We start from the raw sequence: 16653 nt of genomic DNA, 5'->3' as shown, positions 1-16653 counted from the left end.
TAGCCTTGAGGTTTAGATGATGTGATTGGTTAATTTTAGAATAACATTGTAGGGTAGGTATGAAAGGCTAGATCTGGCTGATTTGAACATAAAACAGGTAGAATATTTGAGTCAGATGTGGCCAGTTTAAATGCTAAATGATGAGGGAAAAGACTGTTTGATTTTTCTGTAGACAAGCGGAGAGCTGTGAACATTTTTCTCCTTCGCTCAGCATTGATTTTTGTTTTTATTACTCATTTTATCAAATCCCAATGAAGTCGACTTTGCCTTTCATCCTTTTGGGGTTGATAAAATAAAGTACTTGTCACTAGGGTTGATGATACCAACCTGACACCACTCAAAATCGCTAGCCCTGTGCTTAAATTTTAAACGATTTTTATATGTCACGTTGTATTATATATGCGTTTGCATATGTATGTGATTTTTGGTGAGCAGTATCGATTTTATAAATCTGTAAATAATAACATTTTATAAACTTAAAGCTTATAAGCGATCACCGTAGCCAGCCAACTTATTTGTACCTTTACTTCATTGGACACTAAACTCTGCTTGCAAAGACCTGTTGAGGCTAGTGAAATCGAAATCGAACCAAATTCGACAACTGGCACCCATGCCAACGTCTCCTTCATTGGACGCTAAACCCTGCTTACGAAGACCTGTTGGAGCAAGTGAAATCGAAATTGAAATCGTAATTGAACCAAATTCGATGACTGGCACCTGTGCCAGTGGAGCGCTAACAGCACCGTCCGAGTGTGATCATTGCCAGAGCAGCTATCTGACTTTTGTGCCAGTGGCACGTAAATAGCACTGTTTCAGCGGGATCGTTACCAGCGTCACTTTACTGGCCCTTGTGCCGGTGGCACGTAAAAGCACCCACTACACTCTCGGAGTGGTTGGCATTAGGAAGGGCATCCAGCTGTAGAAACACTGCCAGATTAGACTGGAGTTTGGTGTAGTCATCTGGTTCACCAGTCCTCAGTCAAATCTTCCAACCCATGCTAGCATGGAAAGCAGACGTTAAATGATGATGATTGGAGCATATAAGCCTTCGACAGAAAAACATAGGGTCCCACACATACAGACAACCCTAGTTTTTTTTCCGTCAAGGGCTTATATGCCTCAATATTAGACCATTTACCTTAGTCAATGGACAATGATTGCTAATAAGCTTTAAGCTTATAAAATATTTCCATATTTGTATATATATATATATATATATATATATATATATTTATCTCTATCTTTCTGATTTTTTCCGCAGAACATGAGGTATGATCCACTGTTTGGTGGTTCTGGCTTCCATATTCCTCGTGTACATGTCCCGCTGTTTGCCGACGAAAGCAACCACAAGCATCGGACACATAGACCCCAAGATACATTCCAAAGGGATCTATCACATGTTGTTGAACATTATCGCCGTGGCTCTCCAACCCAGGGTAGCACTCACATGTGAATGTACCCATTCATCAAAGAGGCACCAAAACGTGAATGAAAACTCACGCTAACTTACACATACCACATATTAACACTCACACACACAATCACACATATATATATGTATATATATATATATATGTATATATACACAGACGTTATTACATGAACATGCACATACACACACACACTCTTTAATATTGACACAGTTTCTTTGGGAGAAATAATTGGAAACCAATAATCAAATCAAATACATATTTTTTTCTCTGTGTGTATGGTTGATTTTTATTTCATTTTTTTTTTATCTATTATTTTTTTTCTTTCTATATTATTAGAATCATTACAGACTTTTACACCTAATTTGAGCTTCACTTGATGGTTTGAAAGGATTTATTTTTCATGACACTACCACCACAACTAACATCACCACCGCTACCACCACAACTACTTACATCACCACCATTACCTCTGTCACCACGACTACCACCATCTAAATTTTTGCTCAAATACAATAATATATAATATCAAAAATAAAAAAAAAATACAAAAGAAAATAAAAATCAGACCATTCTTATTGGTTGAAAGCCCTATGGTAATTTGGTGGACGTTAGTTAAAGATCTTATCTACCTGTGTCTGTCTATCTGCCTGTCTGTTTGCCTTTCTCTCTTTCTCTCTTCTTATCTATCTATCTATCTATCTACTTACCTATCTATCTGCCTATCTGTCTACCTATCTATCTATCTATCTATCAATCATGTTAGTCAGTTAACTTTCTGCTCTCTCTCACTCTCTCTCTCTCTCCATCTTTAATCACTTCAATGTTTCATCACCCTTATACACACACACCTAAATACACACACAACACACACACGCACAAACACTCACACATGTATTTAAGTTTGAGTTGGTAAGTGATAAAAACCAACAACCATTTTACAAATACAACAACTCAACACAGGTGGTAGATCCAAAATCATTATACAAAAGGATCAAATCTGATTTCAATTTTGCCTATTTCTTGGGTATTTAAACACAAACTGACCATTCTGAAGCATTAAAAAAAATCTTTAAAAAAAGACAATTATAATATAAACATTTTATTCTTTTTGTTTATCATGAGACACAGATGAACAGACAGACAAAATGGAAAAGATTATTGAACAAAATGAAATTTTTTTTTTGCATCTAATTTTTTTTTTCAGTTTCTTTCTGTTTTTTGGGGGGTTTTTTTCTTGTCTTTTTAACTAAAATGTGTTCAAAACTACTGCTATAACAAAAACAATAACAATACAATAAGAAAAAAAACAACAATAATAACTACAAGAAGTACTACAAAAAGTAATTAAATGCACAATTTTACAATTACAGCAAAAACTTCATAGTGTGTACAACAGCAACAAAAACAACAACAACAATATCAATGATTTAATTATTGCATTTGGTAAAAAACAAAACAATGATAACAAAAACACAAAAATTTTAAACAATCAAATCTTAACAATATATATAGTTTAAAAGTATATTTATAATATTTTTCTAAGTTCGATTTCTTTGTGGTAAGAAAGACACCTTTTTATCTTTAAATGTTCATAAATACATGCATACCTATGTACATATATCAATATATATATATATATGTATATATATATGTGGATACATGCATACACACATACATGCAAGCCTACATATATACGTGTGTGTGTATGTGTGTATGTATGTACACATACATTACATATATACATGTATGTATATGTATGTGTGTGTATGTGTTTCTTTTTAGTAAATCAGTGATGGGAGGTATGTTAAACAAATAGAAATATATAAGAAAAAAAAATAATAATAATAATAATATTAGTTTTTTTTATAATCATTTTTTATCTTTACCAGTTAATGATAAATAGAAGTAGTTGTAGTTATAATGGCTGAAGTTGTAGTAATAATAATAATAAAAAGTTATATTATAGGTATAAGGCCTGAAATTTGCTGGGAGCGGAGTCATCAATTACATCGATCCCAGTGTTTCGCTGGTTCTTATTTTATCAATGCCAGTGGGACAAAAGGCAAAGCTGACCTTGGTAGGGTTTGAACTCAGAATGTAAAGATCTGAAACAAATCCCACAAAACATTTTTCCTTACACCCTAGCATTTCAGCCAGTCCCCTATGGCTTTAGTATCAGTAATAATAATAATAATAATAATAATTGTTCCTAATTTAAGTACATGTCCACCAATTTTGAGGCCAGGATGTTGGATGATACCATCAGCTCCCAATGCTTTACTGGTACTTTATTTTTATTGACCCTAGAGAGATGAAAGGTAAAATTGACCTCAGTGGGATTTGAACTCAGAATGTGAAAAACTAGATCAAATACCACAAAGCAATTTTCACAATAGAGAAATTCAAAGTTTTGCTTTGATCCAATGGTAGAACATCTGCTACGTTTAGAGATGTTGGTTCATGCCCAGTAGGCAACCATTGACTTTTTTCCATCCAAAGGGCTTTTTAACCCAATATTCATGTGCTATTATTTATAGCTTTATCTGCTTCAAGATTCACCATTCCAAACAAGAATTATTCCACATTCTTTCTAAAGTTTAAGAATTCTTATGACCTCAATAAAAGTATTGGTTATATAATGATAATAATAATGGCTTCTCACAGATACCATTATTTTCATTATCATTAGGATTGCCAGTATTGTTAGAATTAAATAAAATACCACAAGGTATTTTATTTGCCAGTTGTTTATATTCTGAGTTCAAATCCCACAAGGGTCAACTGTGCTTTTCATCTTTCTCAGGGATATAAATTAATGTACCAGTCATATACTGAGGTCAATTTCATTAATTAATCCTTTTCTTTCGGGGTTGATAAAATGAATACCAGTTGAGCACTGGGGTCCACATAATCAATTTAACTACTCCTGGGGAAGTGTATAAAAACTGCATCCCTCTGTCAAGCTATGTTGAGCCAGGATTGGCAGAGTAGGATCATCAAACCAGAATGGTCATGAGCTCAAATGCACGACCTCCACATCAGACCATGATTGGTGGAGATGCTGAGGCCCTCATCCTGCAGTGGCCTGAACATGGGCAATCCGATCCAATCCAAACCAAACCCTTCTTCATATTTCTGGCCTTGTGTCTATATTTTAAAAAAATATTTTCATATTGGTAATTACACAATATTGATAATATTGATAATAATAATAATAAACATTACACAATAAGAATTTAACTTTAATTATTTTTTTCCCTCATCTTCGATGTTATACAGCCACCATCATATTACATGAGATGGGGGTGGTTTTGGTTTTCAGATTGGATTAGCAGAATTCTTAGGAGTGTTGGCCAAAACACCATGTTGTATGTAGTTGCTGCTCTTTAATTTCTGAGTTCAAATCTCAGTATGGTTGACCTTGCCTTTCATTCATTTAGAGTCAATAAAATGAAGAACCAGTCAACTCCATCCTTTCTCCTCAAGATTGCTGGCCCTGCACCTTAATTAGAAACCATTATTATTATTATCCAGGGTTGATAAACTAAGTACCAGTTGTCTACCAGGATCAATATAATTGATTTCTCCTTCCTCCCAGATTTCAGGCCTTGTGCCTATAGTAGAAAGGATTATTATTGTTATTATTATTATTATTATTATCATTATTATTATTATTATTATTATTATTATTTATTATTAGAGACATACATACTGATATAATGCATGTTCAATGTACATACATATACACTAACATACACATGCATACACATAAGATGCATACATACATACATACATATATAGACACATGTATACATTCATACATAAACTCAAGCATACATGCATATACATATATTAACTCACACATACATAAATATATACATACTCCCCCCGAAAAGAAATGAAGTCTACATTCAAAATAGTCACATTACCTCTACCTGAAAGGTAGAGATCTCAAGGTTGTGTTTTACAAAAATAACTAGAAAAGAAATGAAAAAAAAAAACTTCATTTCTGGAAAAAATAAACAAAAACAGAAAAGAAGAAAAACATATCTGATCATTATGACCATTTATGGTGATTTCAACTCATGTCACCGTAATGACCTGAACGAGGTCAATTTTTAGATCGCCTTGGCTACTTGTGGTCATCCAACTCAATGTCACTTCAATGACCAAAAAGTGGTCACTCAATCAATCAATCAATCAACCGACCAATCAACCAAATAATCAATCAGTCAATGAAAAATCATTGATATTAATCTAAATGTTTGTCTCATCAACTTCTGCCAAGAAGACTCGCCTCTATCTCTTTCTCTCTAAGATATATATATGTTTGTATTTTCAATTGTTAGAAAAAGTACTCAATACATACAGTAGAACATATATATATATATATATATATATATATATATATATATATATACACACACACACACACTCACATACATATTCATACATACATACACATATTAAATGTCTTAAAGAGAATGAGCTAAAATGGAGGATACTTGAAAATAGAGACACCATTATATATATAGAAACATATAAGCATCTAATCCAAAACCATTAGTCCAACAACATATATTTTGTCGGACTAATGATTATGGATTAAATGTGTATTTACTCTCAGACTTATCTGAGTTCTTTATTCTAAGTGGCTGCACATAGCTTCTTTGACTCTGTCACCCCATGGAATAATATGTAAACCCATTATGTGTATATTATACGTACATGTATTATTATCTTATCCAGATAAAGCCTTTCTCGTCACAGCAGCAGTAGAATTGTCTGAAACTTCTCTATTCATTAGTGACAACAAAAAAAATGAAAAACAAAACATAAAGGTTGCCATGGGAGAATTAATCTCATATATATGCGACTCAGTGAAGGAATACAAGGAACCTATGGAAGAAGTTGAAACTTCGAGACTTCACTTATGGATTTTATAGAAAATCCAAAATCAACATTAAAGAAAATAATTAAAAACCAACTAACGGGATTGAGTGTTACAATAATAGTACAAGAGATAATGCGTTGTAGAGAAGGTGCACAGCTAAGTAGTTAGGGTTTTTGGTTCAAGGTTGTGAGTTTGGTACCAGGTGGCACATTGCGTCCTTGAGCGAGACACTTTATTTCATGTTGCTCCAGTTCACTCAGCTGGCAAAAATGAGTAGTACCTGTATTTCAAAGGGCCAGCCCTGTCATACTCTGTGTCACACTGAATCTGCCTGAGAAATACATCAAGGGTACAGATATCTGTGGAGTACTCAGCCACATTAATGTTAATTTCACAGATCAACTGGAACCCTCGTTGTTGTAACTGATGGATTGACAGTTAGCTAAGGAATAATATGATATAGATACAGCAAAAATATTAATTAATCAAAGCAATTTTAGTGGAGAGCACATTAACTATGAAAAAATATATTTAGAACAAGCATCATTACCATTTTATGCTTGTGTTTTAGGATGGCATGAATTGGACATGTCATTAGGATCCTAGTCAGTTCTTATTTGGAGTTACTACTCTCCCACCCACCCCCGCCCAATTCTTGCAGAGAACCAATATCTCATTTATTTCACCTTGGTATGATTCTTGCTGCCTGATGACCTTCCGAATGCCAGTTACCTTACAGTGTGTGCGTGCATCCACGTGTATGTATATACATATGTATATATTTGTATGTTCGTTAAGTGCTAATTAAGGTGGTCATCAAAAGATGTTAACTACAGAGATGTGTACAACAATCCAATGCAAGTGACTACAAAAGAAAAACTGGATGTGGAATTGTAATTAACAAAAGCTTAATTATTGTTGAGTGGTTGATTAATAATTAGATTAGATAGTCATCATATTATTATAATAATCTAAACAAACTCTCAAAAATAGACATACATAAACGTATATTAATATATATTAATTATATATGAATAACAGTGGGTAAAAATGGTTCATAAAGAAGGTACTTTCGTTGTATGTGCAGGACATTTTCTTATTAATTAATACTCATTAAGGTAATGAGCTGAATCATTAGCATGTCAGACAAAATGCTTAGTGGCATTTTTTTCCAGCATTTTACATTTCTGAGTTCAAATTCCACCCAGGTTGACTTTGCCTTTCATCCTTTCAGGGTCGTTAAAATAGGTTCCACTTGAGTATTTGAACCCCTCTTGCTAAAATTGTTGGCATCAAGAATAGCAAGAATTATTTCTAGAGTAGAATCTTGGCACAATTGTCAACACATAAGGCAAAATGCTTCACAGTATTTCTTCCAATTCTTTTATATTCTACATTCTAATTCCACCAAGGTCAACATTACTTTTTATCCTTTCAGAGTTGATAAAATAAATACTAGTTATGCATTAGAGTAGATATAATTAAGTTGTTCCTTCTCTTCAAATTCCTGGCTTTATGCCAAAATTAGAAAAAAAATTTAATACTCATTTCTGTTAATTGATTTTAAATTATTTTATTGATTTCAGATTTTGGTATCCTTTTTAAAATAATGTTTGTTTTTTTCCCTTATGAGTGAGAATGATCAAGAGAATTCTTAAATTTTCAACTTTTTCCATTATTTCTCATTATTCTTTCAATGGGTAACTTTTAAGGGATTAGTTCTCTCACAACAGCCTTTACCATCACCTCTGGAAAAAGGGAGCTATGTCGTGACCAGAAATACTTTGCAACCAGATAAGTTATTAACATATGTATTTTAATATATACAACAATGTCTATATATTCAAGTATTTTCAGATATTCATCATATATGATTATATTATTGCTTTGAACAAGAATAATCTTTATCATATTAACTGAGCTCTCTGCTAAAAACGCTTTGCACAAAAAAATACTTTCATTGTATATGGGAGATATGTTATTTTAAGAATTTTTGCCTTTCATCTTTCTGAGGTTGAGGAAATAAAGTACCTGTCAAATACTAGGGTCTATTTAAATTGACTAACTTCTCCAACTCCTTAAAATGTGGCCCTATACTAAAGTTATATGTAAATATTTTAAATATTCATTGTATTATTCAATTATTTACAGTTATGTATTGTTGAGGTGATGGAGTAGCAGCAGAAATATTAGAGTGACAGACAGACAGAAATATTGTGTCGCACTTACATATGACCCTTAGCGTTCTGGGTTCAAATCATACTAGGGTTTGCTTTGCCTTTCACCCTAAAGAGTGCATGCGAACAGAAAGGTAATAAAATAGATAGGTACCTGTTAAATACAGAGGAGCAAAAAATCTCCCGTGTTCAGCTCCCTTGCACCCCCACCTCCCCAAAAAAACATATTAGAAATCATCATTATTATTATTATCATTATTATTATTATTACTATTAAGGCAACGAGCTGGCAGAATTAACACACCAGGCAAAATGCTTAGTGACAAACGACAGTGGAGATTTACATAAACGCATCATCATCATCATAATAAAATCAATGACAGCTAGAAATATGATTATTATTATCTTTATCATTATTATTATTATCATCATCATTGTTATTAAGATGGCAAGCTGGTGGAATATTAGTGGCATTTTGTCTATCTTTATGTTCTGAGTTCAAATGCCACTGAGGCCGACTTTGCTTTTTATCCTTTCGGGATTGATAAATTAAGTACCAGTCTTGTACTGGGGTCATTGTAATCAACTAGCTCTCTCCCCAAAAATTTCAGGCCTTGTACCTTTAGTAGAAAGGATTATTATTATTATTATTATTATTATTATTATTATTACCATTCAAAGTGGTGAGTTGGCAGAATCGTTAGCACACTGGACTAAATGCTTAGCAGTATTTCGCCTGTCGCTACGTTCTGAGATCAAATTCCGCTGAGGTCACTTTTGCCTTTCATCCTTTCAGGGTCAATAAATTAAGTACCAGTGAGACACTGGGGTCGATGTGATTGACTAGTCCCTACCCCACAAATCTGAGGCGTTGTGCCTCCAGTAGAAAGGATTATTGTTATCACCATTATCTTCATCTTCGTTCTTTCTAAAATAGGCCAAATGGTGAGGTAGGAGAGAAAACAGTTGATTGTATTAACATCAGTACTTGACTGGTACTTTATTTTATTAAACCCTGAAAGACAAATAATAATAATAATAATAATAATAATAACTGTTTCAGATTTTGGCCAGTAATTAGTACTTTCTTTTATTGACTCCAAGAGGATTAAAGACAATTGGTTTTGATGGTATTTGAACTCAAAACATGAAGAACAAGAAGCTATGATACTAAGCATTTGTCTGATGCTCTCACATTTTGGCCTGCTTACTATCCTACTACAGCTAATAATAATAATAATAATAATAATAATAATAATAATAATAATATATTTCTAATGTAGGTATAAAGCCAGAATTATGGGAAGAGGAGGGAGTAGATAGATTATATCAGTTCCAATATTTGGCTGGCATTTATTTTGTTGATTTTAGAAAGATGGAATGGCAAAGTTAAACTCAGCAAGATTCAAATTCAGAATGTAAAAAAAAAAAAAACTGAATTCTACCAAACACTTTGTTTGGCACTCTGATAATTGTTTCTAATTTAGGCAAAATAATTCTTAGGGGATGACTTCAGTACTTGACTGGCCCTGGCAGCATTTGAACTAGGAATGTAAATAGCTGGAACAAATAGAGCATAGTATTTTTCCAATAATCTTATGATTCTGTCAGCTTGCCTCCTTCAACTGCCACTCTAATAATAATAATAATAATAATAATTCTTATTATTATTTTCTTTGATAATTTTAAACTTGTTTTCATATTGTTCGCCAGGGTCTACCATACAATATAAAACAAATGAACTTGTCTTATAAAGGGTTACAAAACAATTAGAAGTTACAGCATGTTATATGATGGCTAAAAATTTAAAGCATAAAAGATCGATAATAATAATAATAATCTTTTCTACTCTAGGCACAAGGCCTGAAATTTTGGCGGAGGGGGCCAGTCGATTAGATCAATTCCCAGTACACAACTGGTACTTAATTTATTGACCCTGAAAGGATGAAAGGCAAAGTAGAACTCGGTGGAATTTGAGCTCAGAACACAAAGACAGACAAAATACTGGTAAGCATTTCACCTGGCATGCTAACGATTCTGCCAGCTCGCCACATACTAGACTCAACCCTCGTAAAAAACTGTAAGTGAATACCAGAGACTGAACTGTATCATCTTTTGGTATCTACCTAGAGCTAGTTTTGAACATGATTGTTCTTAATTAACCCTTCAGTATTCAAATTACTTTTATCAAATTTACTACTTATTTATTCACATTTTATAAAACTAATCCTGTATTATCTTGTAGCTTTTATATTTTAGAATGACATTGCAAGGTAGGTAGGTGTGAGAGGCCTGATCTGGTCAGTTTTAGCATAAAATAGGTGGAAGATTTGTGGTCAGTTTAAATGCTAAAGGGTTAAACTATAGTAGTAACACTAACGAAGTAGGGACTCCCTCAGCAGCTGATCTGATATCCTATCCAAAAGGTCATACATCTATGGTCTTCTCTCTAGATAGTCAATGGATGTACAAGAGTGACTAATTTAATCAACCCTGGTTAATATATTTTTGTTCTTACAATGCCCTCTCTTTCACCAAAGATCTTAGTATCCATTCCATTCACTGAACTGTTTCATAATTATATTTCTAAGAAACAGACCAACTTATAGGTTTCAGTTAATTTTCAATATTATCAGATTTTGGAGAGGTTTAGTAAGTTGTCAGTAACTTTATATTTTGGTATATTTTATATTACTGTTGACCAACTAAAATCTCCTGATATGATTTTCAAAAGTGGCAAGCTGACAGAATCATTAGCATTCCAGACAGAATTCTGAGCTGGATTACATCCATCTTTTTGCTCTGAGTTCAAATGCTGCTGAGGTCAATTTTGTCTTTCATCCTTTTGGGGTCAATAAATTAAGTACCAGTGAAACACCGGAATTGATGTAATCGACTTGTCCCCTTCAACCAAATTTCAGGTCTTGTGCTTTTAGTAGAGAGGATTATTATTATTATCATCATCATCATTATTATTATTATTATTATTATTATTATTAAGGCAATGGACTGCTGGAATTGTTAGTATGCTGAACAAAATGTTATCAGAGTTTCTTCTGTCTTATGTTCTGAGTTCAAATACTCCTGAGGTCGACTTTGCCTTTCATCCTTTCAGGGTCGATGAACTAAAAATCAGTTGAGCCCTGGGGCCGATGTAATCAACTAGCAGTATTTGTTCCAGCTCTTTACATTAGGGGTTCAAATCTTGCCATGGCCTACTTAGGTAGTAGACTTAACCCCCAACTTGGTTTAACGCCACTGCCTGGCACCTGGCACATCCTTAGTGGACTCAACTCAGGCAAAGCCTCAGGATTGAGGACATCATCCTCCCTTCCTGAGCTTCTCTAGTCTTGGAGGCCCTATAAATGGTCATGTGCACTGCCATTTCTCTTTACTAAAAGACAAATATTATAATATGGTTGTATTTTGGGAGGGTTGTTATGCCAATAAACACACACACACACTGGTTCTCTTTCACTCCTTTATTTGTCAATTGGTTAAGCATTTAACCATTTAACTAATCATTCATTTGTTGTCAAAATCCTTTTGTTGACATTTGTAACCTCATCAAATAACTTGCTTTCTCTGCTCCAGATCTGTCTGTCATTCACATTCAAACTCCTCAATGCAGGCAGGCAGGTTTTTAAAAGGTTAAAGGTGACTTTCCTTGTACTAAATAAGATGTGAAGTTTATTCCCATTTCCACTGCTGTTAGCCAACATCTTCATCTACAGAAATACATATTCCTGCCTGTTGTGATATTTTTTTCTTTATACTCATGATGAAATTTGAATTCACCATGGTAAACTCAAAACGTTCATAAATTATCCAATAGACCTGTGATTTATAACATTCTACAGTGCCTCCACATAGTACCTATAGCTTCGTAAAATATTAAACTGTACTCCCTATGATTCTCCCTATAGTATCAGACTATATTTTGCCATGTTACCTATACCTCTCTATAGCATCAGGCTCTACTTCTCTATCGTATTTAAGGTTATTTATAGTAATAAACTGCATTTGCCTATGAAAACTGTAGCTGCTTATAGTATTAAACTGAACATAGGACCTATTGCTGCCTATTGTAATAAATAGTGTTTTCCCATGATTTATTGGCTGCCTGTAGCATAGCTCTGTACTTCTTCAAGGTACTTATTGTTGCTTATAGTATCAAATTACCTCACTGACTCCTAATGTTGCCTATAGTATAACACTGTACCTCTTCATAGTACCCATTACTGCCTATAGTATTGAACTGTACTTCTGTAGGTATTATGACAATAACACATTTCATGTTACCTACTCGGAGTTAGATGTATTCGGCTTGAGTATTAGGTATATTTTTCCAGGGACGTACCTCAGTGCCACTCATGAAATTTGAACTGCTGATGGTTCAGCTGACAGGGTGTTGTCCTAATGACTCAGTTTAACTTGTTTGTATAACACCTAATCTCTTCTATTAAATATACCTGAGAGAGGGAGAGGAAGTAAGACAACAACATACTGCTGTGGTTGCCATAGTAACATGGGCCAATACTAACAAACAGTTAGCATTCACTTAGAAACCAGAGAGCAATCACATTGATTATTTTCTTTCTGATTGGCTAAATTATATAATCGTTGCTCTTTTGTGATTGGTCAGTCAATTTCCATTGCTGTTTCAAAGCAGCTTATTGAATACTGGGCTCAACTTATCATTCTGTTCCGACTCATTATAATAATGAACTTACATGCAGTGCTCAGGTGTTGACAAGAGTGATTCTACAATTCTATGCATTCATCCAGCCCACTAAAAATGACAGCTAAATTTCCCTCAAATTACATACACCCAGCCATCTTAGATTAAAAAAAAAAATGACACTTTGAAGAGTGAAGTCATTAATATAAGAAAAGATGGGGTAGGCATGGCTAGAGCACTCTTATTCATAGGTCAGTTCAGTCAGAGTTGATGTGTGGCTTAACAAGAACATAGGCACTCTCTCTCTGTTTCTATTCAAATATCACAGCTCATGGACTTGCACAAATCGTACATACACATGCTAACACACATGCACATATACACTGGAAAACTTGAGCCAAGCAAGGTGCTTCAATGTGGTTGCCCATTGCACAGCCTGTTAGAAATAACAGCCAAGTTCCATCTAATCAAACCATACCACCTTATAAAAAAAAAAATGGTGTGGTTGGAGGTCACATTGAACAATGTTGCATCTAGATATACAAAAAGACAATATGGCCATGACTTGAATGCCTTTGATCAAATCAAAGCATGCTCAATCAGGGCTGACCTAGGGCTATATAGCAACATGAATATTAATCAAAATCAATTTTTATTATTTTTTTTCTTTCAATTCTCAGAACTTCAAATTCAGTTTTTTTTATCAGAATTAAATTAATAATCTGATAAAAATGAAATATATACAAGCTATTATGCAGTTTTGTGGAGGTGCATGGCTTAGTGGTTAGGGTGTTGAACTCTTCATCATAAAATTGGGGTTTCGATTCCTGGACGGGACGAAGCATTGTGTTCTTGAGCAAAACACTTCATTTCATATTGCTCTGGTCCACTCAGCTGGCAAAAATGACTAGCATCTTGTCCAGGGAGGAATATATATGCTAGAGAAACCAGGAAACCAAAACTGGCCCTATGCTCCTTATGAAATAACGTGGGCTCACCAATTATACAGTTTCATTCAAATTAACTATTCCCCACTTATATATAAAGAAATTTGGCTTTGCAGTGCCACTGATGAGACTTGAACTACTGACAACTTTAATTACTAGGCTGACACTTAATTATTTTATCGATGTTAATTAGTTACTTTACACACCTATCCAACCTATCTCAGGCTAGAAAAATGTGCGTAACTGTCACTAAGGAAAAGAAATCAGAAAAATTGAAATTAAGGTTCCTTCGGAAATATCTATGGAATAACAAGATAAGGGAGTTATCCTTAAACATTGAATTGCTTATATGGATGTGGGAAAAATTCAACACTCCTGGATAGAATGCTAGTCTATTACAGAGGAACTTCAGTGGAATAATCTACAATAAAGATAGTTACCATTCTCTAGCTCATAACCTTTGTGTTAACTGTCTGCAATTAGTAGCTTGTATCATAATTAATTAGATTAATTAGGCAATTTATCTCTTCATATCACTGAATAAATAAATATATACATAAATAAATGATTTGTTAATCATAAACAGCAATGATATTAAATAGACTTAATATAATTAAACAAAAGATGGTGGCCTTCTGCAGAGATAACTGTTATGCGTGCACCAATGAAGGTGCCTCCACATGATCATACAGGCTGTTAGAAAAAGGAAACAACTATTCCTCAAACCCTTTTAAAGAAGAAAAGATGTGAGGCCATGTTGGAGAATGAGGTCCAAAGTACATTTTGTAAAAATAAGACGGGATGGTCATGGTTTGATTGCTTTTGGTCAAAGTTGAATCAGGACTGACTTATTGCTAAATAACAACTGCTGCTATCTACAACTGTGATGAATACTAAAACACGAGGGGGACATACTTGGCGAGCTTATACTTTTGATACTAGCTTTCAATCCTGGATAGCATCATTTCACATCTTTAAAATCCTTAATATCCTTTGTAAGAAAAAAAGAAAAATCATTAAAAAAATTGGAAGCATCATATCTACTGCAATTTCCGTAAACTGCTAATAATCAATAAGATTTATTACTTATTGATATGTATTTATTGAATACAAAGTGATAAGCTGAAAATGTAAACTTTTCTGGTTGTTAGCATGAGATAAATAAGTCCTAGTAAAAAGATATCACACAACTGGTTGTCATATTAGAAAATGTTAAAAAAAAAAAAAAAATAATAATAATAAAATAAAACCACAAAAACTCCCCCCAGAAAACTCTGTACTGAAAATAAAGTGACATGAAAAAAAAATGGGACACATATAAAGATAATGAATATATATATATATATATATATATATATATATATACATGCACATACATCTTTACATATGTGTGTGTATGTGTATATATGAATACACACACACACACACACACACACACACACACACATATATATATATATATATATATATATATATATATATATAATCCTTATGTGACCATACATATACACACATACAACCCATTGTATAGACACTACATGTATTAGTATATGTGTGTATACATACATATAGAATACAAGCATACATCCTTATTTATACTTCATATGTATATATATATATATATGTATTGCACATACATTTTCATACACACTACAGAATGTGCATACATAAAATGCATATACATGTATACTTATATACCCAAACATAAAACCAACACTGCATAAACAACAATAATATTTCAAATATATACACACATGAAAACACATACATCAATATCCAATATTGTAGTACTATCGACATGTTGTAAGCATCCGTTGTACACAGCAATATATGTGATGTAATGTGACCAATATTTGGTATCTGTGGAAATGTTAAATAACATGTTATTCAAATGGTTTGTACAATCCCCTACACCAACCTTCTTATAATGTATATACCGGCTCCTGTACATATAGAATTGTCTATATGTTTAGGGTCTTGTATCATGTTCTATCCATGTCTGTATTGTTATATTATGTTAGGGGTTGTCACATATGTAATATAGTAAGTTGATCTTGTTTAAGTCCTGAGTAAAATATACTTAGCTGAGGAGGTTTTATAAGAGAGAAACATCTCCATTGGCTTCACTGGTTGGCTTCACTTCTTTTAGCATTCATATTAATCTGTCAAATGTTATACTTATTTATTCATATTATTTTGAATTAATCATGCATTATCTTATATCTTTAAGATTCCAATGATGTCGCTGTTTAATTTTAGAATGACATTGTAGGGTAGATGTGAGAGGCCAGATCTGGCAAGTTTGAACATAAAAGAAGCAGAATATTTTAGGCCAGATGTAGATGGTTTAAACACGAAAGGGGTAACCCTTTAGCTAGAGCCACTCTCTTTCTCTCTCAATTACATTATCTTTATTTTTCAAAGTATTTCAATTCACTGATTTTATTAGAGTTATCTCCCTTACTTTTTGTTCTTCATATTTTAAACACTCTTACTAGTTATATTCATTTATTCTTTCATA

General features: G+C 33.2%; 1 protein-coding gene across 6 annotated transcripts in view; it reads left to right on the top strand.

The window, feature by feature from the left end:
• The window catches only part of LOC106883996 (phospholipid phosphatase-related protein type 1), a 212906-nt gene that overhangs the window by 162885 nt on the left and 33368 nt on the right, over positions 1-16653 (top strand). For 3 of the 6 annotated variants that reach the window (XM_089349930.1, XM_089349929.1, XM_089349931.1), the window contains exon 9: positions 1262-1703. The exons of 2 other annotated variants lie outside the window; for them this stretch is intronic. In XM_089349930.1, the coding sequence (XP_089206056.1) occupies positions 1262-1453 (192 nt within the window). In that variant the 3' untranslated portion in view covers positions 1454-1703. Of the gene's footprint in view, positions 1-1261; positions 2623-16653 lie in introns of those variants that run through there. One more of the 6 variants, XM_089349928.1, reaches the window with a different exon arrangement.

This window comes from Octopus bimaculoides, chromosome 3 (assembly GCF_046866305.1).
Source record: "Octopus bimaculoides isolate indiv1 chromosome 3, ASM4686630v1, whole genome shotgun sequence".
In the NCBI taxonomy this organism is placed as follows: Eukaryota; Metazoa; Mollusca; class Cephalopoda; order Octopoda; family Octopodidae; genus Octopus; species Octopus bimaculoides.
The sequence above is the reverse complement of the archived record's forward strand: the minus strand, read 5'-3'. Positions and strand labels throughout refer to the sequence as shown.